The 23,113-nt window shown below is 45.1% G+C and overlaps 1 protein-coding gene across 4 annotated transcripts in view; it reads right to left on the reverse strand.

The window, feature by feature from the left end:
- cdh13 (cadherin 13, H-cadherin (heart)) overlaps nt 1-23,113 on the reverse strand; it is a 280,640-nt gene that overhangs the window by 10,516 nt on the left and 247,011 nt on the right. For 2 of the 4 annotated variants that reach the window (XM_035643267.2, XM_035643273.2), the window contains 3 exons: nt 11,235-11,468; nt 8,791-9,009; nt 4,934-5,058 (listed from right to left, as the gene is read on the reverse strand). In XM_035643267.2, coding sequence (XP_035499160.2) covers nt 4,949-5,058; nt 8,791-9,009; nt 11,235-11,468 — 563 coding nt within the window. In that variant the 3' untranslated portion in view covers nt 4,934-4,948. Of the gene's footprint in view, nt 1-4,933; nt 5,059-8,790; nt 9,010-11,234; nt 11,469-23,113 lie in introns of those variants that run through there. The other 2 variants (XM_035643270.2, XM_035643269.2) reach the window with 1 other exon arrangement.

Genomic DNA, 23,113 nt, shown 5'->3' on the forward strand with positions numbered 1-23,113 from the left:
ATTATGTTAGCAACACGTGTAACTCATTACTCTTTGCAATATTAATAGATCACTGAGTGAAAATTTGCTATTTATTAGTTTATTAATTAGCTACGAGCTAGAAAGGTCCATTAGCTTAGTAACGGATTCATGTGTAGCTGCTTCAGCCCGATTTAGGATTGATATATGATAGATGAATCCGCTCAAATATTAAATGAGCATGTAATAATTTAGGACTGTACGCCCTTGCTACCACGCTCCTGTCTGAGATTTTCAGTATAGCCGTCAACAGGATACCAGTTTGCCAGAGACACTCAGAATAAGCAATTTATAGTAAATGATGTAGTGAAGCTTCACCGCTCTTGTATCCTCTTCTGTCGACTGCGACGGTGTAAGAAGAACGCCTAATTCTACAGATGCGATGTTCGAGTGAAGAGCAGATCAGGTGCGCCTTTGCTTAACAGGCTTTCCCTAAAGCCTTGCCTTTTACTGCTAATCTAGCAAAATGCATGCGGCAAAAAAAAAAAAAAAAAGTGTTTTGAAACAACCAATTTGGAGGTCGCAATTCGTCATAGCTACTGTTTTCTTTTTAAAAGGGTTTACTGTTTATCCTGCGTGAGTGGGCTGCGCCGCATCTCCCTCGCTGCTGTGGTCACAGCTCCTGTGTGCTTTGTTTAATAAGTTGGCAGTCAGTATCAGTCAGACATGCTCGTCATGTGGTTCGACTGTTGACACGCCAACATGTCTTTCGGTATTCTCCCCTGCCTTTATCCTACGCCATCTCTGCCTCCCCGTCTCCTCCCTCCAAATTTCTCTTTCTCTCTACGCGATTAGGCAGCGGCCTTTGAGGAATGTGAACTATAATTTTCCCAGACGTCCTGAAATGAATTGGACCATACACTTCAGAAAATTCCGAAGCGATCGAAGCGCGCCTGAATGGCGGGGCTGAATATCTGACAGGCTGGCGGGGTATGGAGCGGGTGTGGTTTGGGGGCCGATTGATTTTTGTTTCACCGTTGTTTTGCTTCGTCCCCTTCCAGAAGACTCGGGCGTAAGTGTTCCCTAAAAGAGGAAATCAAAGTGGAGAAACACTCCATGACTCAAATATTGTTTTTTGGAAATCTAATGAGACTCTGGCAGCCATGTTTCACTTCACATGAAGAAAGAGAGAAAGAAAGTGGAAATTCTGCTCCTCTGGCTAAAGAGTCAAGGCCCCGACATAAAGAAAATACATTGCGGAATCAATTCACCATGGATCCCGCGCACACGCACACACGGGCTATGAACTCATAGGTCAGGGAGGAGTGGAATAGAGCATTACACAGGAAGAGGAGAGGAGGAGAAAGAGAGGGACGGACAGAATATGATCACTATGTCTTGGTTGTGAATGAGTCATGTTATGTTACAGCGAGCAGAATAACGCCACACGGAGGCTCACAAAGTGAAGCTGATGTACTCATTCCTGCTGCACTGCGTTGTGTATGAAAGGGGCATTCTCTCATACCCCACACACTGTTTTTAAATTCCATCTCCACATCCTTATTACGGAAGAAACAACCTAAAGTTTTTGTTTACATGAAAACAACCCTCTGTCATCTGCCTCCACCGCATGAAAGACAGTTAACGGTGCATGAAAACAAATCCATTTCCATTTCACAACACCCAGACAAGAAAAAAAGGAAAACAACATCATGACTCAAACTTCCTTTTAACCGTCTACATCAACGACCCGGTGGGGGGGCCATCGCAGTGATCCGCCGCTGCCGGCTTCATCTTTTTGTCGCTGCTTATTGCAAGTCTCTCCGGTTTAAAAAGCACGAGCTTAATGCGTAAAAATTCAAATTTAACAAGCTGCAGGAGGCGAGGCAGAGTCAAACGGGGAGCTGTGAGGGGACAGTGACGGTTCTCCCTGCCTCTCTAATTGCTGAGAGGAGAGGAGGGTGACACTTGATTAGCCCAGGTATGTCACGGCTGCAAGGCGAAGAAGAAGAAGAAGAAGAAGAAGAAGGCGGCATGAAGAAGGAACATGACAGAAGAAGAAGGCGGAGTCCGTCAGAGTGGCCCTGACCACGCCGAGAGTTTAATACGCCTCACCAACCCAGACCGATCATGATGCCGATAACGCGGAAACTTTTATAGGGTCTCAAATTACATATATGGCATTGAATACACATTAATGTACACTCACTGCAATCAGAGATTTACGCTGATAAGGGCTCCTATATTAATGACGTACATAAATTTGCTCAGTATCGGAAAGTCAAAAAGCTTCGGTTTAACTTTACCCGTTCCAATTCTGTGCCTTTTGATTTTGGAAACCTTGGTGTTTGCATTTGGTTCAGAAAATGTTTTGACTGTACCTTCCTCTCACACATGGCATTTACATTTTACACACGTGAAGTGTCAAATTTTGTTAATTTAAAATGCTCCAAGTCACAATCCGTATGATTTTCATTAAATCAAACCCCTACTTCTGACACCCGTCATGGTCAGCAGACTCTGCCATCCCCACATGGGATTCAAAATGCCTTTGCTCAGAGAATGATGGAGAAAAAAAAGGGGCCATTTATTGACTCCTTACTAAACCTATTTGAGGTCATTCGGTTACTTTGTGAACAGACACAGCCGTTCCTCTTCTGTTGTATTTCGGACAAAGCAGCTGCAGGACTTGTGTGCTATATGCTGCAAATCAACCAGTTCTCAAACATGTTGCGGTCACAGATATGAGCAACGTGAACAGAGACGGAGGGCAAAGATTAAAAGAGTTTAAAGAAATTGTTACAGTCCAAAAACAGCACGTCCATCTTGGCTCCGTTCAAGTGTCCCAGACCGCGAAACAACTCACAACCCAAAGGTCCTGGAACTGGAAAAATGTCAATGTCAATGTTACACTGCTGTAATGACAGTTAGAAGTAACACCTAAGTGAAGTGCAAATATCAGCTGTGAAAGATATCTATTCATAGGCTACAAATGTTCTTAGAAATCAGACGCACTGTTAACTGAAAAAAGCTGTTCAACAAACAGCTTTTCCTCCTCCGATTTCTTTTTTACATGTTCAGATTTGGGGACGAGTCCCTGATTATGACTGTGTGACTGTTTAACAGATGTACCGACGAGATATATCCATAATGTATGAGACATGAGTGCAGGCGGGTGCAACAACTTTATATCCATAAACAATTTATGTTGCCTTGAAGCTCCGCTCGCCTAATGATCAACACATCATTTATAGTTCGCAAGGGCAAATATGATGATGAGTTTTTTGGGGGGTTCTTAAAGCAAAGTTCAGGTGTGTGCAGGTGAGGATGTTCAAAGTACTATGTAAAGGAATTCCACATTTATCAATCAGATAAAAAGGCCTTTTTCCAGTGCGAGTGAGTTTTTTTTACACGTCCAATTCAAAGGCACAAACCAGCGCAACTACTGTACACGTCGCTCTGGCACAGGCCGGGGGGGGGGGGGGGGATGGGGAGAAAAAAAGTCATTTTCACAAGAGTAAATAAGCCCTTAAACATGCCGTCTCTCTAGCCGAGAGGGGATTAGAGTAGCACCGGAGAAGGAAGAGGAAAAGTGGCTGTCAGAGCGAAGCGAGGGATCAGAGAGGAAGAATAGTGTGGACTAAAAACCCCGGGAGGATGGAGGTAAATTAGTGGCATGTGGGCAGGGAGTTGTTTGTTGTGTTTAATGGTAAATGCTTTGTTTTCCCTCCACCTTCTCTCCCTCCCTCCCTCTCTTCTTTATGCTCAGAATTACATTATTCCTCTTTCTGAAAACGACAAGAGGAGAAACAGAGGAGAGCAGGTCTGGTGTATCTGCTGTACAGTACAACTGCAGACACATCTGAAATCCATAATCCTGCATGGGATTTTATTTTTTGGCCTGTAGACATTTTCTAAATTGAGCACATGACAGGGTGAATCGGACCCGACGCAGGACGCGCATGTGTCCCGGAGAAGAAGTAGAAATGCTGATAGTGCGAGCATCAGGATCCGGCTGTGTCTGTTCCTAATGTCATCCCAGAGAGATTTACCATTTCATCTTTCCTTTTCACGTCCCTCATGAGCCGCATTCAGCAACAGTAATCTCTCCACAAAGTCCAGCAACAGTATGTCCAAACCACAGATGTGTACAAATACACATTAGGGGCTTCCTGCCCGTCCTTGGCCAACTCTTTGCCTCTACAGCGACACGTCGTCGCACGGTGTACATCAGTTCACATGTGCACTGGCAGGTGGCAGCGTGGTCATCTGTGTTGGTTCTGCCACCTGTGCGCTAAAGTGGAGCATTCCTCCTTGCGATTCCTTCTGAAATTAGGAATTCCACTCGTGAGTAGCTGCCCCCTTTTTTCCCCCCGTTTGCATCCGCAGCAAACGGCAGCACATATTAGTCTGCCCGCTGAGATCGGAGTGTGTGTGTGTGTGTGTGTGTGTGTGTGTGTGTGTGTGTGTGTGTGTGTGTGTGTGTGTGTGTGTGTGTGTGTGTGTGTGTGTGTGTGTGTGTGTGTGTGTGTGTGTGTGTGTGTGTGTGTGTGTGTTTGTCTAGATCTGCAGGACCGCAATTGTTCTCTACGCTATGCTAATCTGTGTGTGTGCGCGTGTGCGTGTGCGCACGTGTAGTGGATGTGCGTGCGGGTCTACGGCACACTGATCACAAAAGAAAGGCTTACAATGGAGGGGAGTGAAACTAGGCCCCTGCAAAGCCCTGGGATTTGGCTGCCAATCCTGCAACAGCAAACAAAAGTCCCGTAAGCATCAGAAGACACAGTGTATGTTGGCACTCACACACACACACACACACACACACACACACACACACACACACACACACACACACACACACACACACACACACACACACACACACACACACACACACACACACACACACACACACACACACACACACACACACACACACGCGCGCGCGCGCGCGCTCGCCCTCCCTCTCTGCCGTGCAGGGTTACATACATTATTTAAGGGTCTGAAAAGCAACCCCGGTGGGGTCGTATGTGGCCGAGAGGCGAGGACAGAGAGCCAGTGAGGACGTGGCTCTACTCCAGGCAGCGATGCTGAGGGAGTCTGTGGGGTAAAAATAGAAGAAAAGGAAAAGGTGTGGAGGTTTTGTGGAAATGTGTGGAAAGGTGCGATTCGGGCTGAAGGCCGGTGACGGCAACACCACAAAAAGAAAGGCAGGCTTCCGCGGCCCACGCATCATTTAAATTCTTTCTGCTTCCAGTAGATGCACGCAACGAGATGAAATCTGTCAGCGGGGGCGGGATGATCCAGTTTTCTATCTTTTCCGATCAATTCTCATTGATTTCAAGTGTTGTTTTAATGGAGACTCGCGGGTTAATCTTCCTCTTTTTCTGCCTCCTGAACATTTGCGGAGAACATGCAGGATGCGAATCACTGCAGTTGTTTTAAAGGAAATAAGGACTTTTCAGATGGAACATGGAGCCGAAGCACTCGTGGAGAAAGCCTTTCTGTTCACAGCCATTTTCCCTCTCTTCACAAGCCTCACTCAGAATAAATCAACACACAGATACACAGTGAAATATTACTCCACTGTCTAAACACACCCACAAACACATGACACATGAAAATATCCACTGCTGCCGACTGCGTCCTCCAGAGGGTTGAGTGCTTACACAGACGACACAGAGAACAACATCAGGCCGTTCCGTATAATAACTAAGTCAGGGAAGCTTTTGGATGATTCTCATTCTAAATTAGATCAAATTACAAATCTCTCTCTTTCTTTTCCAGAACAACAAGAGAAGAGTTCTCAGACAAATGAGATGTTCTCATGGTGGGACATGACGGACATGGGGAATATGAGGTGAGCTCCATTTCATAGTCCACTATTGGGCACATCGGAGGCTCCTTTCCCTGGTGGAGACCTGCATAAAGACACTGAGGCAGCGGTGTAGTTGTAATGTTGGGGGGGGGGGGGGGGGCAACATGAGCTGATTCAGACATACACTGAAGTCCAGACATTGCGTGGGAGAACGCAAACGTTGGTGCCGACATGGTCGGGAGCTTCCCCTGCCAGCTCCCTGGTATAATCTCTGGAGAGAATGTCCAGGTGACTATCATCACGTCCTGCCTCCTAAATGACTCGGACTGCAACTTAGGAAAGAACTTGTTCCCTTTGAGTTGTTTGTGCATGGGGCCCAAAACTGCGTGCTCATGCCTCGAGTCAGCATCACCCCCCCCCCATTCTTTAGTTGCCAGGAGTAAACGATGGGGTGAACATAAATCACAACACATTGACTGTGCACCGTTTGCAAATATGTTAAATACGTGGAATGGAAATTGAATCTCTTCGGCATTAACTTAGAAAATACATTTGCTGACGGTAATTAGTTATAGACAGTATATTCTGTATATATATGTAGTATTTTCTAAGGGACAGAGGTGGGGACTGAGCGAGAAAGTGAAGTATAGGAGGAGGGTGAGTGGCGAGAGAGATACAGACACAAGGAGCCAGAGAAATTAAGAAAACTGCCGCTTGTATTCCTGTCGCCCGGTGGGCAACAACAGAATGAAACAGAAGAGTTTAATCTCCACACCTTTATTCTCGTCTCCTGTTCCCATCTGTCGCTCCCCCCTCTGGCTCTTTCCACTTCTCTTCCCCTTCATCTCTCGCTCCTGCGAGGTCAGAGTTCAGCCCCGGCGATAAGGGAATTGAAACGGGATCCTCTCTGTCAGACTATCTGACTATACACTGCAGTGATCAGTCCCCTCTATCTGTCCCCCAGCACCAGGTCTCTGTGATGAGCTCGAGCAGGAGTCATCTCTCTGGGCGCTCGCGTTTCTGAGAGTGTGTGTGTGTGTGTGTGTGTGTGTGTGTGTGTGTGTGTGTGTGTGTGTGTGTGTGTGTGTGTGTGTGTGTGTGTGTGTGTGTGTGTGTGTGTGTGTGTGTGTGTGTGTGTGTGTGTGTGTGTGTGTGTGTGTGTGTGTGTGTGTAGAGAGATTGGTGGAATCTCTGTTGCTCAGCTGTAACACACACACACACACACACACACACATCCCTGTTTCTTCACTCTGTAATCCACAGCCCCTTGTTCCTGGGTTGTTCTGTCCCAACTATGCAAACGTGCTTGAGTCCAAATAAACGTGCATCAGGTAACCCGGCCCCCCGTCGTCTGCGGCAGCTATTTGGTTAATGAATGCCACTGCTCCATTTTACAGTAGAGTAATGAACGCTACTGTCATTCAGAGCAAAAGCATATCTGCTGAGAAAACTCTCCCCTAATGTCATCTCCGGCATGTCTGCCAATTAACGCGCTTTCTAGTTCAGACTCCACGGCCGCTGCCATGGCAACCGCAGATAAACTATTTCTGAAAAGGGGGACAGTGTGAAGGTCTGACTGACTGGTTCCAGCCGGGATACTCCGAGACTCGCCGCCATAAAACTTTCCCGAGCGGTGGCTGCCCGCCCCCGCCGACGCTGACACAGCATCGAGCTTTACGCCCTTGATTGGTGTGCTGCGGCGGAAGGCGCGACTAATGGTCTATCAGCGCTTGGGGTGCGGCGGCGTCCCCGCGCCGCTGCTTTGCCACGCGTTGTCAGTTTAATTTAATACTTTGTGTCTCGCGAATCTTGAGCTTGAACAAAAAGTTGCAGGTAACTAAATGCTCTGAGTGCGTCGTGAGAGAAAACAGGATGATGAGTTCTTCAAGGCTACACAACCCCCCCCCCCCCAATACACAGCGCAGTCATCCGCCGTGAACGAGCGCCCCGAGGAGAGATACGCATCAACAGACAAGATTGATCCATACCCAGAGGAAGATCAATGGGTCATGCACGATGCTGCGATCCGCAGATACCAGGAGAAAATGAGAAGATGAGACGCAGAGATTCTGCCTGTAAGCAAAGGATTAAGGGGGGGGGGGGGGGGGGGGGGGGCGGGGGCGGTTGATTGCTAAATTGAGAGAAAGCAAAAGAGCAAGAGATGTGGTCGACGGGGATGCGGGACGGAAAAAGGGTGGCAGAGAGCGCTGGTGGATTGGGGAGACAGGAAGAATATATACGAGCGGGAGTTATTCTATAGGACATGAGAGAGAGAGGGAGGGAGAAAAGAGATTCTATGATCTATAGAACAAGGCCAAGGAAAGAGAACAGGAAAGGATTTTCCTGATGATCAGTTCAAATTTCAAAGGCAAATCAATAGGAAAAAAAGGAAGGAATAATTACAACAGCACCATATCGTATCATATTCTACTTTCCTGTCCATCTGATTCCCCGAGCTGCTACCCTCCTCCTCCTCCTCCTCCTCCTCGTCCTCCTCGTCCTCCTCCTCTTCGTTCATCCCTTCACTGCACCCTGCCTCCAGCGTAAATCGAGCCGCCCGACTATAAACTACTGCGAACAACCTCGGACAGGTGAGCGGGATCTTTGCAGCCGTACAGTTAAAAATGATGTCCTTCATTACATTTGTGTGTCGAGTGGAGGAGGCTGAATTATTTATGCTATTACGAATGACTGAAATGATATGTCCAGAGAACAAAATTCAGGTTTGTCTTCCTGGTGAGGGGTGTAGGCATGGCGGCAGAAAAATACGGGGACATGAAATTCAAAAGGGAATGCAAAAATACCAAGAATGCAAACAGCGTATCTGCCACTTGCTTTTCCCATCGGACTACTTATTATTCACCGAGTGCTTTTAGATAACGTTATCCTGAAAGTCAGCTCATTTTTCCTCTTTATTTATTCCCCCCAAAACTCTTAATATTAATATTCCTTACACTAACAAAACAAACAACGCCTCCGGTCCTCTGCCGCCGTGTGGTGGGGGTGATACTTACAGGGTAGGGTGAGCAGGAGTGTCGCGAGCAGCACCGGGAGGCTGTTGCGGTGGGAGTGCGCGGAGCTGCAGTGCATCTTGTTCTTCTTGCAGACGCACACCTGAACTTTGACCTCTGTGCTGTTGGACAAAGGGGGCACCCCCGAGTCGGTGATGATCAACGGAAGCTGGTAGTTGGCTTTCTTCAGACTGTGCAAAATCATGATCTGCGAGTGTGTGGCTGCGGGAGAGACGGAGAGAAAAACAAAGAGAGGTTTAATGAAGCGGATGGACGCTGGTTCTGCGTGTGCACTGTCCACCTCGCGGCTTGCTACTTTGCAAAGCAGAACTAAATATGCGAATCATCACGCAGACGTTTCACGCCTCAAGTAGCCGGGTGCAGTGCCGTTCCAAATTGGCACCTCTCAAAAGTCGCATAAGATTGTTACATGTTGTTGCATCACATTTTTGGAAAATTCCTTATGAGACTCAAGAGAGAAAAAAGCTGGAGCCACTTCAACTTGGTGTTTAAAATGTGCCACAATATGCAAAGCTGCACATTTGAGCCCTACCTGCCGGGGCTGTTACCTCCCGGTTACGCGACTTTCAGCTTTGCATACAATTACGAAACTGATATTTCCCACAGGGCGACTGTGAGCAACAGTAAACACTTAATAAGTGTTTGCAGAGGGCTCTACCTTGAACAAAGCCCCGTCTCACTGGCTCATCTGTGGGTTTTAAAAACACAGCACAATAGACCTTTTTTTTCTACTTTTCCCTCCAAAGAAGCCATTTTGACAAGAGATAAATCTACTCATATTAATTAGGGCTCTGTGCTTAAATGGAACAGAACTGTCATCACTGTCACTTCTGTTTAACCACTCCATGTCAAAATGGCTGCCGTGAAAACAATGCCAATGAAGTTTGAGAGTTTCCCCGAAATGTCTTCAAACCCTGCAGGTGACATTATCTACAAGCCACAATTAGACAGTTTCTAATTTAAGCAAAAAGTACTTAACGACTTGCGGTAGTTTAACACTGCACTCCAGCCATGTTTGCATTTTAATAAATAACGATGAGAATATACACGGATGGGTGACGAATTCAAAGTGAAGTACAGCGTCGCTTCAGAACAGAGTTTGTTGAACTCTGATGGAGGGTTGAGCGTCGTTCTACCAGAAGACATTTCCTCATGTGGCGTTACTGCAGTGTTCCAACAGTAAAAGTGTCATCTTTCTTCCACCGTAGACATTGCGAGGGACTGGTAGTGGAGGTATAGATAACGCTTGTTTGGACGTGAAACTCTTCAAGATGAATCACCGGTGCAAAAAGATGAGAATAGAAAACCCATGGCTCTTTGATACGGAGACAAAAGTGCAAGCCTGTATACAAGTAATAATTTAAACATTGCTTCCCAGGTAAATTTGGGCTAGAAACATTCAAATCACTGAGCTTAAACTTATTTTCCATTGCTGGTCATGATGAAAGAACTCTCACAATTTACAAAACGTCTGCGTTTCAATGGTTTCACCTTCAGATCCTGGCTCAGTTTTGGATGAATTAGATTGTTCTATGGCACTGAGTGTGTTATGGTCATATAAAAACCAGTGAAAGACTCCGGTGTATTGCAGCAACATCACTCCTAAACGCATCACCATTTTTTCGCCCGTCTGTATGTAAGCATGTAACTAAAAAGAGAGATTTTTCTAAAACCACCAAAAATTGAAGAGCTCACTTTTAATTGTATCCACTTCTTCTTCAAAGAACCAACTGTAAACACTAAAACCAGTTGTTGAACACGAGTCAACGTAAAAAAAACAAAAAACAGTTGTTATAAAGAGAGAAATTCTGGTCGGCTATTATCTCTCACACGCGCGCGCACACACACGCGCACACACACACACACACACACGGCTCTGTCTCATCCAGCGGCGGTGATTGAGGAGTGTCTGTACCTTCGTCTCCCGCCGCCAGTCCCAGCTAATACCTCTGGGCAGATTTTGAGGTCTGCTCTGTCACTCAAACACACACCGACAGCGCCGTCGGGTCACGCAACCCTGAATCAACGTCTTGGTTGTCCGTCCGTCTGTCTGTCCTCCTCGCTCCTCTTTCCCGCCGCGTGTCGTTTTGTTTTTTTTTACTCTTCATCCTCATCGTCTGATCTGTTCGGGCGCCTGCATTTAGCCTGGACTCAAATTAACACTGTGTGACAGGTAAAAAAATCTGCGCCCGGGCGAACCGATCCGTCGGGCAAAAAGAAATATACTTTTGTTGCTTTGACAGCTTACTCTCAAACCCTCTTTTTCATTTATTTGTATCCCCACGTTCCCTCGGGTGCAGGGAATCGGTGCAGGTACAGCAACAAGACAGATAAATGAAACATGTCTGTTATTAAACCCCCTAAAACGTTTTAGTTCACTTCAGTTGCAGTGCATGCCACTCTCTCTTAAAAATACAAATACTCACAGTTGACTCTGGCAACTTTCCATGTCTTGTCCAGACCGGGCTGTTTCCCCAGCTCTATCTTAAAGGGAGCGCCGTTGGGCGGGAGGTCCTTGTCCCATCCCCCGACTATGGCCACGTTCATGTCATGGGCGTCTTCGCACACTTGCGCTACCGACGGGACCACATAGGGGGCGTTGTCATTGTAGTCCTCCAGGTAGATGACCAGCGTGCCGGTACCTGTGGCTGCAGGGTAACCTGTGAACACACACAACACAAGACATTGTATACAGATCAGGTATAGCTATAGGGAAAAGACGAAGGTCACTAGATTTAGTGCTCCACTGTCAACCTGGGTTCTCATCATTGTGTGAGGACCAATATTAGAAAACGGCTGCAGGAAAAAAAACATGTAATCATGATTACTCTGGAAATATTTTCATTCTGCGATGTTGAAGTGCTCCCCGGTGAAATCGTAGACCCTGATTCCTTTTCCACAAAAGCAAAATACCGACAAATTTATTAAGATCCATCCCGCTGTTTTCTTCTTATTTGGCTGAATTGAACCGAAACGAAACAAAAACCCTGTGTCATTTCAATGCCAGGAGAAGGTGAATCACGGTGGCTCATGTTTAGCGAAAGAGCAGTTTGACTTGGCACGCAGTGTTTGTGTGAGATTACACCTCGTTGAAGGACAATGGGTTAAAAAAGCATCTTGGCTCTTCTCCATTATTATTAAAACAACAACACGCGGCATCCTCAACAGCTCCAGAGGTCAGTCAGCAATTAACACCTAAAGACAAGAGCTGTAATTGGAAAACGGGTTTCTACCTTTCAAAGATTGTTTTAGTTTGTTTTCAATTTAAGACAAGTGGCGGCGGGGAAGCAAGTCAAGACGTACAGTATGTGCAATGAATGTCAAGTGACACCGGAAGGAAAAGAGTGAAGATGAACAGTAACAGACCACGCTGCCAATTAACATAATTAACCACCTAATGACACAAAATGTCCAAGTTAATATATAACACATGATTTCTGAGGTGAATATATTGCAGTGTCATAATATAGGCAGGTTTGCTGAGAGTCTCATCGTCAACACAATATTTTGAAACAAATATGTGTAAAATAAATGTTTCCAATCTATAACTGCATACAGTATATGCAGTTTATTGCAATGATGGTGGCAGATTTACAGCAAAAAAATCCAATGAAAGTGAAATAAAAAATCCATGGGCGAATCATAAAAGTTTTTTTTCTTCAAATGTTAACCATACACCCACGGTTGTGCGAGTAATGCCAATGATTGCAACGTGCATTGGAGCAGGTTTAAAACACATGGTTTAATCCATTATTTTAAATATTTTTCTGGTGCGCTTTAAGGTTAATATAAAAAAAAAGAATGAAAAAAGTCATATGAAATGAAACCATCTACAACTTATTTATACTAACCCACCATTCATCTGACTCAAAATGACCTGAGCACAAGTCCACGGTTGGGCATAATGTTTTTCTTTAGATGTCATGTAGTAAGGGTGCAAACATATACTGCACCACCCACATACAACACGTCTGCTCTCTGTGAATGTACAGTAGCCGCTTACCTTGAAAAAAAAAAATACCCCAAGCTAAATATGAATGTCAAATACACCTGAAAATACTTTAAGATAGAAAAAAACCCCAAAACATTTCTCGTTTTCATCCGCACACAACCTCTAAACAGAAAGTAGCACACAAAGTGTGGCCGGGGCCACTGAATCCCTCCGGCAGGGCAACGGAGGCAAGAATCCAAGAGGTAAATATTTATTTGTGTAAATGCATAAGTGGTCTGTATGTCAAGTGTAGTGGAAAAACCTTACAGGCATGCGTAGGTGCTGGTTCTCTAGGAAAATGGCAGCAATCCAACTCCATATACACCCATATAGATATAGACACACACACACACACACACACACACACACACACACACACACACACACACACACACATACACACACAGAGGAAGAAATCAAATGTGATGGTGGCATGTTTGGCATTTCTACTGTATAATAATCGTGAAATGACTTCTGGATACTGACTAAGGATAATAATAATAAAAAACAGCCCTTACATACTGCAGATAAGTAGAGCTGTGACAATATCAGCAGCAGATCAAGAGCAGAGAGGAATTACTTCAGCAAAAGCAGACAGAAAATGTGTTCAAAAGCAAATCAAACAGTAGCTCTTCAGGCGAGATCCCAGATAATATATTATCACTCGAGACATGATGCCAAGAGAGTGAGGACGGGGATTGGATCTCTGCGCCAGTGAAAGGAGGCAAATTTCAACCCATTGGAGGTTGGGAGAGGCGGAGTGCGCCTCTGTGCTTGGCCAGCTTTGAATGAAGCTGTTTGTCTTCCTAAATGAATACTCCCTCCACCTAATCACTCTATTTGTCCGCTCCTCTCTTCTCCCACTCCCCCTTATCTCAGTTGCATCGTGCCCGTGTCATCATCAGCCCGCCCCGGCAGCAGTGGAGCTTGTCTGCTGGCCTCCGCTTCACACCGCTTTGTCACAAAAGTCCTGATTAAACACACGGCGAGTTCCTAAAGGAGACGGCAATTTATGGATCTCTGCGGCAACAGTATATATGCCTGCCCATCTCTGCGCTGAGAAGAACAAGAACAGTAAAGAAGACTGTATTAAACAAAGAAGGTGGGGTTTGCTGTAATGTCACAGAAAGTAGATGATAATTTCCAGGGTGATGAAACCTCAGGATGTAAAAGAACTGTCCTTGCAGTGTCTGGCTGGAGTTGTTCAGCGTCAAAAGAATTCAGAAGGTTTTGTCTGTTAGTAGGTGTTTCCACTCTTATTGGCAGTGGCTTCAACCGCTGTGTATATTTTGCCAAAAGAACACAGGGCACACATTTGCACAATTGACATAAAAACTAGCGCACGTCTTTGCCAAGACTAACGCCCTGAAGGAAACACACTTGTGAGTAGGTCACCCGAAATCTACGCAAAGATCGCTGTCCAGATTTGTCAATTTGCACTTTGTGTAACACAAATTGTGTGTATTGGTTCAGATTTCTTTCCAAACTCTGCAGATTGTGAGTGCCACTCTACAAAATCTCCCTTTACATCCTGCCCCAACAGCGTTTTGATTGGGCTGACAGGACAATATCATCTAAACCAATTACAAGACAGACAGTCTTTGAGGTTGGGTAGTAAACTAGGTAGTAACTGGCCTACTCTCTGAAATACAAAGATGTCTTTCTCATCATGGCTCCAGGTTATTAGTCAGAGGATCACCAAAGTCGTGAGGGTTCATCCTTTAGGGACCGTGACTGCCTGAACAAAATTGAATGTTAATCCATTCTATAGGTATTAAGATCCAGACAGACTGACACTGGCATACCTGGATTCAATTTACCGCCTTGCAGCCGTTTGCCTCTGCCAACCAGTCAAGTTGCAGTTTACATCCGTGTCTGTCCAGGCTCATATACAATACTGCAGTGAAGAGTTCAAAGGAATTCAATAAAAAGGAATAAGGTTCGTCAAGAATGGAACGGAGAGATGGACAATAATGCCTCCGGTCACAGCTTGTCGGCGGCGTGCGAGGCTTAACAATTTTTCAGCACTATACCCATGTATTGTGAATTCATTAGAAGAGACATCCTTCTTCACAATTCATGCCTCCTTGTCTTTATTAGTCTATCTCACCTCAGCAGAAGTTGACCCCTGGGCTTTGCTGTGTTCTGCAAAACTTAATGCCAATGTACCCGCGAATAAATTAGGTTTTTTTTTCAAATTTTAAAGTTAAACCAGTCACCTTTGACGCTCTGACATTTTGCATCGTGCTAACAGGTTACACCGACATGAATAAAGATGGAAAGTCCTGCACTATTTGTTCTCCACTGCTCTGATTTATTTGCGGGTGCAATGATGAAGTCAGAGAGTTTTCAGACTTGCATAAGCTAAAAAAAACTTCTCTTCAAATTAAGTTTTGAATTAAAAAACAAACAAATTAATTAATTAATTAATTAATGATATCTTTTTTTTTTTTTTTTTTAATTAATAATCCAAAGCACAAACTGGGGATTGATCCAGATATATTGGTTTCAGGGCAGGAATTTACCCTAATTAAAGCGTGTAATTAGGGTTTGATTGTCTCCATCAAAGTCCCTCTTTAGTGTTTAAAGGAGCAGGGCCAGTTCAGGCAGACGACTCCAGACTCAAGCATGACAGACTCTACTCACTGAAACATATGTACCTAAGGAAGGTGTGTCCAATTTAAGATGGCAGGCATTACAAAATGTTTTGCTTTGGTACTCTGCTTCTGCTGCCAGAGTAATCCTGTGGAAACACTTTCAGTAACACCGCCTCTCCTCCACCCAGTAGACTTAAGATTTAAATTTCTGCTCTTAAAGGGGCAGTAAGCAATTTAAATCCGATACAACTTTTGTAAAATAAAATTTTGCGAATATTTCCTCACGGTCCGCTAGCTGTCAGTTCTGTGCGTGCTGGAAAGCAAATAGATTTTTCTACAAAGCCCTGGCTCTATAAATTTAAAACAAAAATGATAATGGTGCAGACCGCACCACACGGCACCGTGTGTGCAGTTTGTAAACTCCCTGACACCTCAAGATACGTGCTAGGGACAGACGCTATGACTCAGGGGCTTTGGTCTCATGGTTAGTTTGTCTCCCATACCTAAGGCTGCAGGTTTGAATCCCAATCAGTGAAGTCAAAACATCAACAACAAACTATCTTTTTCCAAAATGGCATACAACACCTTTATATGAATTCCAGTTGGCTGACTAAACTCTGCTCAGGTGAAGATGTGAAATATAATTTTACCAAGTAATAATCATATGCCATAAGCAGTGAATGTTTTAGATGTTGTACAATTGATTGAAAGTGTTTTGACTGGAGACGGGTATTTGCTAATTAATACAGATCAATCATGATACACCGTGGAGTACGAGTTTACTGGCTTCTAGAAGCCCAACAGTAATATACCGGTAGTGTATTTGCTGCTACCTATACAATTTGATCACATATTAAAGTCAGAAATATGTGGAAGAACAGGAAAAAAGCTTGAATAGCAATTCATAATGTCTAATGGTAAACAGAAACACTCACCGGGTACGATTTCATTGGTACCACTGTGATGTTCGACCGCTACTAAAGTATTTTCAAGTAAGTTCTGGCAAATTCCGCCTTGGCTGCTTAATCAACTCCAACCTCCTCCTTTAGGCGTCGCCCTCCCGCTTCATCTTCCTTCGGCCCACCACGACTCCCTGCATCGCCATCTGCCCCTGGCGAGCAGTTAAGACAGCTCTGTTATATTCCCGTGTGGCCAGAGATGAGAGGAGCAAGCAGACTGATTCACTCCTGGGGCTGTCAGGGCTAATCCACAGCTCCAGACCAAAAGACAGAGCTTTCTCGCTCTTCCCTTTTCTCTCCTCATATCTCTGTATCTGCCCCTTCCCCTCCAAACACACATTTGCTCCCAACACTTTGGCTTTAGGCTAATGCTTCCTTTCTGTCCGATTGTCACTTTCTGTTGTTATCACCTATAGATTTTCTTTTTATGTTGTCTGACTTTCTCTTCCTTCTCTTGCAGAAAAACGATTGAAGGACAGGGTAGTGACTAGCAGCGGTTTGCGATGTAACAGTTTCTGCTAGCTCACGGTATGATGAGTATGAAATCAATGATCTGTTTGTGGCCGGTCTCTCCTCTTGTGTTGTAGCTGTGAAGTTTCAGGAGAGGAAGAAATGCCAGGAAGCACTTCAAATTTCAATGGAATAGTACCGACTTCTTTTTGCAACCGGTACAGTCGCCCTCTGCTGGTCATTAGAGAGAATACAGGCTTCAGGCACTTCCGCATTGGCTTCACCTTCTGGACCTGGAGTCTACGTCCATTTTTATAAACAGTCTATACAGTCTCACTCTTTTCATTGGAGAGTAAAATCATGTTAAGCTGTATATGGGAACTCTTAAGCAGGATTGGCTCCAGCTGCTGAAGGCGTGGCATAACAAGTATCCTGCTTCCTGCCTAATTCCAGGGTCTTGATTGGAGCAAATGGCGGTCCAATGAAGGGCAACCAATTTGGGCCTTTGTCACTCTTTATGATTGTTCATTTTGTAATTACCTCGTTATCATTGAGGTACTTGAAAACTGGGGGACTGGGAAACCTGGCGACTGGGCAAATATGGTAGTAAAAAAATTACTAATTGCCTACACAGAGACAAGGATTTATTTCCGACTCACTAGGAACAGGGGTGCAGTCTGGCTCAATTTGGTTCGTATTAAGATAGCATAGTCAGCTGGGTTTTGTTTTAATTTTTGTTTCCTTAATTAGTTAGGCAATTATTTTTGTCCTCCTTTGGTTTTTTATGTTTTGTTTGGTTTAAACAGCATCCCATAGTCCTGTTTCTTCTTTTTAAGTTTACCTTCATTTGTGAAAGAAGTCTGGCACTGGCCACCAGTGAATTCATAGGATTAAAAGAAGGCCCACTTGTAGCGTCACCAAGGACGAAGCTGAAACATGTCTACTCTTATCTGGCTACATTTCTATTTCTCATTAGAATAATCATTAAATGCCAGGACGGCTTAGGTACAAACAACAGCCAGTGGATGATGCCCTTGGCTGAAAATATTCAGCATTGTTATTACTATGATTATTTTCCTCAGGCACATAAAAAAGTAGATGATGAAGGACTGAATTAACAACATGCGGGGACCAGAGGAAGCCAGGAGCTGGGCTCGCATCTGAGTAATGGCTCGGCGGAAAATGTCACAATGCATCATGCTGCGGCTAAACAGTCACAAAGACTAATTCACAGGTGGACTACGGCGAGGTAATAGAGGAGGATGGCAAAAGATAAATGAAGGCAAAATCTAAAATGAGAAGGAGAGGAGATGAGAGCAGGAGGACGGGAGCTTTGAAGCAAAGTGATTTTGGATATTAATTTGATTATATGAAGTGTCTTCCATGCAGAAAAATTAAACCTTAATCTAGCCCAACCTTTTTCCTGTCACTTTACTGTGACTTCCAGTAAAACAGAAGAAAAAAAACTTACTCTTTATTGCACTCTGCACAATATCCATCCATCCATCCATTTTCTTCCACTTGTCAGAGGTTAGGTCACAGTGGCAGCAAATACACAGGGTGTCCCAAAACATCCCTCTCCCCAGCTACACTTTCCCCAGACAACCTCCAGTCGAAGGTGCCCAGGAGGCATCCTGATACGATGTCACAAATCACCTCAAATGTCCCCCTTTTGACCACGAAGGAGCAGCGGCTCTGCTCCCCACCCTATCTCTACGGCGGAGCCCAGCTACCCTACGGAGAAAACCCATTTCTGCTGCTCGTCTCCACTAATCTCATTCTTCCGGTCACTACCCAGAGCTCACGACCACAGGTGAGGGGGCCAGAACACAGATCGACTGGTCAACCGACGGCTTTGCCTTGCAGCTCCGCTTCCTCTTCACCACAACCGTTTGGATATTTACACTCCTTTTTCTTGGGGCAGCTACTCAACCCCAACCCCGGGGGAGAGCAGTCCACTGTGTTCTGGCAGAGAGACCTGCACAATACTGAACCACAATACACACATGCACCGCTGCATCTTCCCATTTCTCTTCATCTCCTGTAACACATTCCCGAGTCCACTCTAGTTTAGTCTGTTACACGACTGCATTCAAACGCATCCACACACACATACACACAATGTAATGTACACATTATTTTAAGGCCTGTATACGATCATGCTGGGATGCTTCTTTTATCCTTTGTAATGCGTTGAACATCGCTGTGCTGTATTGTGTTTCCAGCCAGTGGGCACCAACATTGTAAAGAATACGCCCAGGAAACAGAACAGAACGCTTAACCCCTTATGGTGCGTTTCACGACGAACGTGGAGCGAATTTTTGCGTTTCACAAGTTTGGCCGCACACACACAATAAATGTATGCAATCAAATAATTTGCTTCACGTTCGGTGTGAATGACCCATTAGACAGATATAAAGTATGTGTTTCATATCAGGCAAATGGGAAACGAAGGGTATAAGTACAATTTCAAACAAGTAAAAAAATTGTTGTTTTAAATTTTGTTTACTAAAAAAAAATCCATGTTTTTCTGAAATCACAGAATGAATTTTGCACAAATATTGATTAATCTCATCAAGATGTGTGTTAGAATTTTTCTGAGATAAATTTGGTTTTCGTCTCTCTTGCCCGTATTCAGAGGGAAAATCCCTCATGCTCTGTTGATTGTGAATTTATTCCAGAGGAAATCTGTATTTAAAATTAAAAAGAATTTACATTTGGACCCCCTGAAGTCGAGGCGATCCTATCTAGTTTCTGTATTTCCCAGTTTTCTCGCTATCCGCCCTCGACACCGGGGCCGAGTCCCAGACCTTGTTACAACTCCCTTCAGATAACCCACTTCATTCTGTCCCATCACTCATCGGTGTCCTCCGGGAGCTTCGGCAAACACTATCGCATGACACCCTGCTAATCTGATTGGCTGATCAGAACTGTAAACGAAACCAGCCAGAGCCAATTACAAGCGGCACGAGTCATTAAGAGAGATGACTTCGGGGAGGGAAGCCGTGAAGGGGACAGGTGCATCGCCGCTAGTCTGGCAAATTACTTTCAGAATGCAGTTTGGGTTATCAGTTGCTGGCTATTATACCAACTGATTGGAGGAGGAGGGTATTGATACGGCTTAGCGTAGGCTTACACTGCAAGCTCTTTTTGTGCTAATTAAACACGAAAATTGCCTTACCTGGGAGATTTCTTGTTTTTGGTCTATTGCTAGAAAAAATTCACTAAAAGATTTTTTTTCATTTTGCTGTGATAAGCTGCCAGATCCATATTGGTGGAAGAAGAAAAAAGGTGTTTACACATCCAAAGTGAAACAACTTTAATTATCAAGTTTGTTCCAACTCCCACTATTCGCAGCACTAAGGCAACATTTATTGGCCGAAAGGGGCCGAGTTGAAATTATGCTAAGTTTTCATTTAGCTGTTTTTCTGGAATGCTTTCTATGTTTTGTACAAATGGCAGTAATACAAAATGAGTTACACACTCAAAAGTAATGAGAGGTCCTACGCAGACACCTGTTCTCCCTCTATACCTGCACACCTGAGCCTCATTCCCCTCATAAAGTCCACTCTCCCTCAATTCTCTGGCAGATTGTCTGTAAATCGTTTTCACTGGAGACATTTTTCCCCAGTGTGACAGTAGGAAAATGACGGGTAAAAAAATAATCAAATGAATGATGGCCGACTGGCATTTAGCTGCTTGGCTTTTTCCAGGGCCCTGGTATTGTGCAATGCTGGCTCACTGTCACACTGTCACGACTCACTGGGACACAAGACAAGTGACACTCTGTACATCCTTATTCCCAGAGCTGCAATTGAGGAAAAAACATTGATATATATATATATATTTTTTTTTTTATAGAAACGAGACGAGACATTTCCCCTGAATTGACATCTCATGATTTCTGACAGCTGCGGCACAGCTGGACGCGCTGTCAGTCGGCTTTAACAGCTCCGCGGTGACTTTTGATTCTCGAGAAAATAATCCGCCAAACATGTTAAAAGGTCATCTGACTCTTCCTGTTAGCTTAAACAAACTCGCCAATTCTAGCGGTAGAAGTGGAAAGTGCCCTTCATTCATTTAAATGGGATGGACGAATTATCAGGATGCAGCTCCACAAATTAGAGCCTTCGAAAATGACGTGGTCAAGTAAGGGGCCGTGGATATTTTTTTTTTGCGTATTCACAAATTATTTCACAGCCTTTGTTGTCTGCGTGTAAAAAAACAAATAATCGCATTCACATATCGAAAAAGTTTGCAAAGAGATACACTTTGGAGCTTTTTGCAGCTTTAGGCATACCTCGTCAGAGATCGCCATTGTTTTTGTTGATGAGCTGACAGGTATTTGACCATTTATTTTTGTATTTGTGGGGGTGATATGGTGAGTTTTTTCACATGCACGGGGGGGGGGGGGATCACAGATATAACGAAGCAGTTCCCTGCTGATTCTCACTCAGAAGGTGTTAATTGGGACGGCTCTTCCGGCAACCTTGAAACTGCGAGGCTGTGCTCTAAAAACACCCTCCAATCCCTGCACACCACACACACACACACACACACACACACACAGATGGCGCCTTCACTTCTTCATCTAAGCCTTCTGACAGATTTCCTATGTTGTTCTGATGACATACTTTCTGGATAAACTGAAAGACATCCAGCATCAGCCGCGTTTGCCTGATTCCCATCATCTGACTTCATCTTTCATTATCTCTCCCTCTGCATCTCCCCCTACCCACTAATCTCATTTCATTTGGAACTCTGTCATTAAAACTACACCCAAAGCTGTTCATATCTGCACAGAGGAAAGCCCTCACGGAAACTCCTGATAGAGATGTGCCGGGTTAGAAGACACTTTCTTAAAATCTTAATCATTTTGAATGTCGCCACTTTCCACACCAAGTCTAGTTTCCGTGTGTCAGCCTGGTACCGCCGCACTCAGACGGAGGAATCTCTTGCCGAGCGGGCCGAGGCGTGTTTGTCTCAGCGTGCCAAGCGCGCAGGGAGCTTTTGATCCTTAGATGAATCAGTATTCCAAGGGACACGGGAGTGGCAGGTCCCGACAATGGCCAGCACCAGAGAGAGAGATAGCAGCTTCCCCGGCAAGCGGCCAAATAGAGTATGCTTTAATCGCAGTCGTAATACGAGCCTGGTTGGCGAGGTGGCGACTTCCCCAAGAGGTTTCCTCAACAAGCCGAGAGATAAAAGACAGAGGCGGTCAGAGAGCGGGAGGAAGAGAGAGGCAGAGGTGCTAGTGAGGCGCCGGAGTGAGAAAGACACAGTGTGCGTTTGGGGTTAATGAGGCAGCATGGCAAGAGAGGGGAGGCAGCAGAAGGCCAGATATCGGCGAGCTGTGATCCTCTCCGCGCTTTCCAGAGCATATCCCATTTACACTGCCATTATCCAGGGTCAAGATGCCTTGATTCCCCCCACCCTGAACCCCCTCCCCTCGTGCTCGCAGCACCCCTGCCCAATTGATTGGCTGGGCAAGAACCCATTTCAGCAAGGCAGTTAACCGGCCCGCCTCTGTGGCCGTCTCCATGAGACAGGGGTTGACGAGACAGAGATTGAGTGAGAGCGACCTTAAGACAAGAAAAGGGGGTAAGCAAACACTTCCAGAATTCAAATGACTCTGTTTTGGTCAAAAAATCACACAGCCACCACTCGTCACCCTGGATTTTATGTCTCCGCAAAATTCCACTTCATTTCTTTGTCCTGTCGCTCACCTCTCTTTTTTCTCCCTATCTTGTCGCATCCTCTTGCCATGTTTCTCTCGGTGTCTCCTCGACACTGAGCCTCCCGTTACTATATTTGCCATTTCTATTAGACACGTCCTGCTCTCCAGCTCTTGCTCTCTTGGCTCTAGTATAATGGACTCTTGGGAAGGTTACGTCAGGCTGATTTTTTCCTAGCCTCCGCCATTCCTTTATCTGCCAACAGAACAGAGAACCTCCATCCAAAAAACCTTAGATAATCCAACTTTAGAGGAAATGGAGAAACAGAAGACTCGGCTGTTTGTGAACACTGACATTCATCTTCACATCCTCGGCCTGCGGTTGTCGGCGCGCTGGGGCGACATACAGGCACTCGCGCTTTATTGTTTCCCTGCTTTCGTTGGAGGCGGCGTGATCACGGCGGGGCTAAACACACGACATGAGTCCATCTATCCGCACTTTGCCTGCCAGGCTGCCTGGCTGTGTGTGTGCGGGTGACGTGACAGACACTTAGCAGTGGAACCATTGTATCTGGGCTGTGCACGGCCTGAAACAGGGAAATTACTCAGCCCATTACAGCCGATGAGCGGCCCA

This window comes from Scophthalmus maximus, chromosome 7 (genome assembly GCF_022379125.1).
Source record: "Scophthalmus maximus strain ysfricsl-2021 chromosome 7, ASM2237912v1, whole genome shotgun sequence".
NCBI lineage: Eukaryota > Metazoa > Chordata > Actinopteri > Pleuronectiformes > Scophthalmidae > Scophthalmus > Scophthalmus maximus.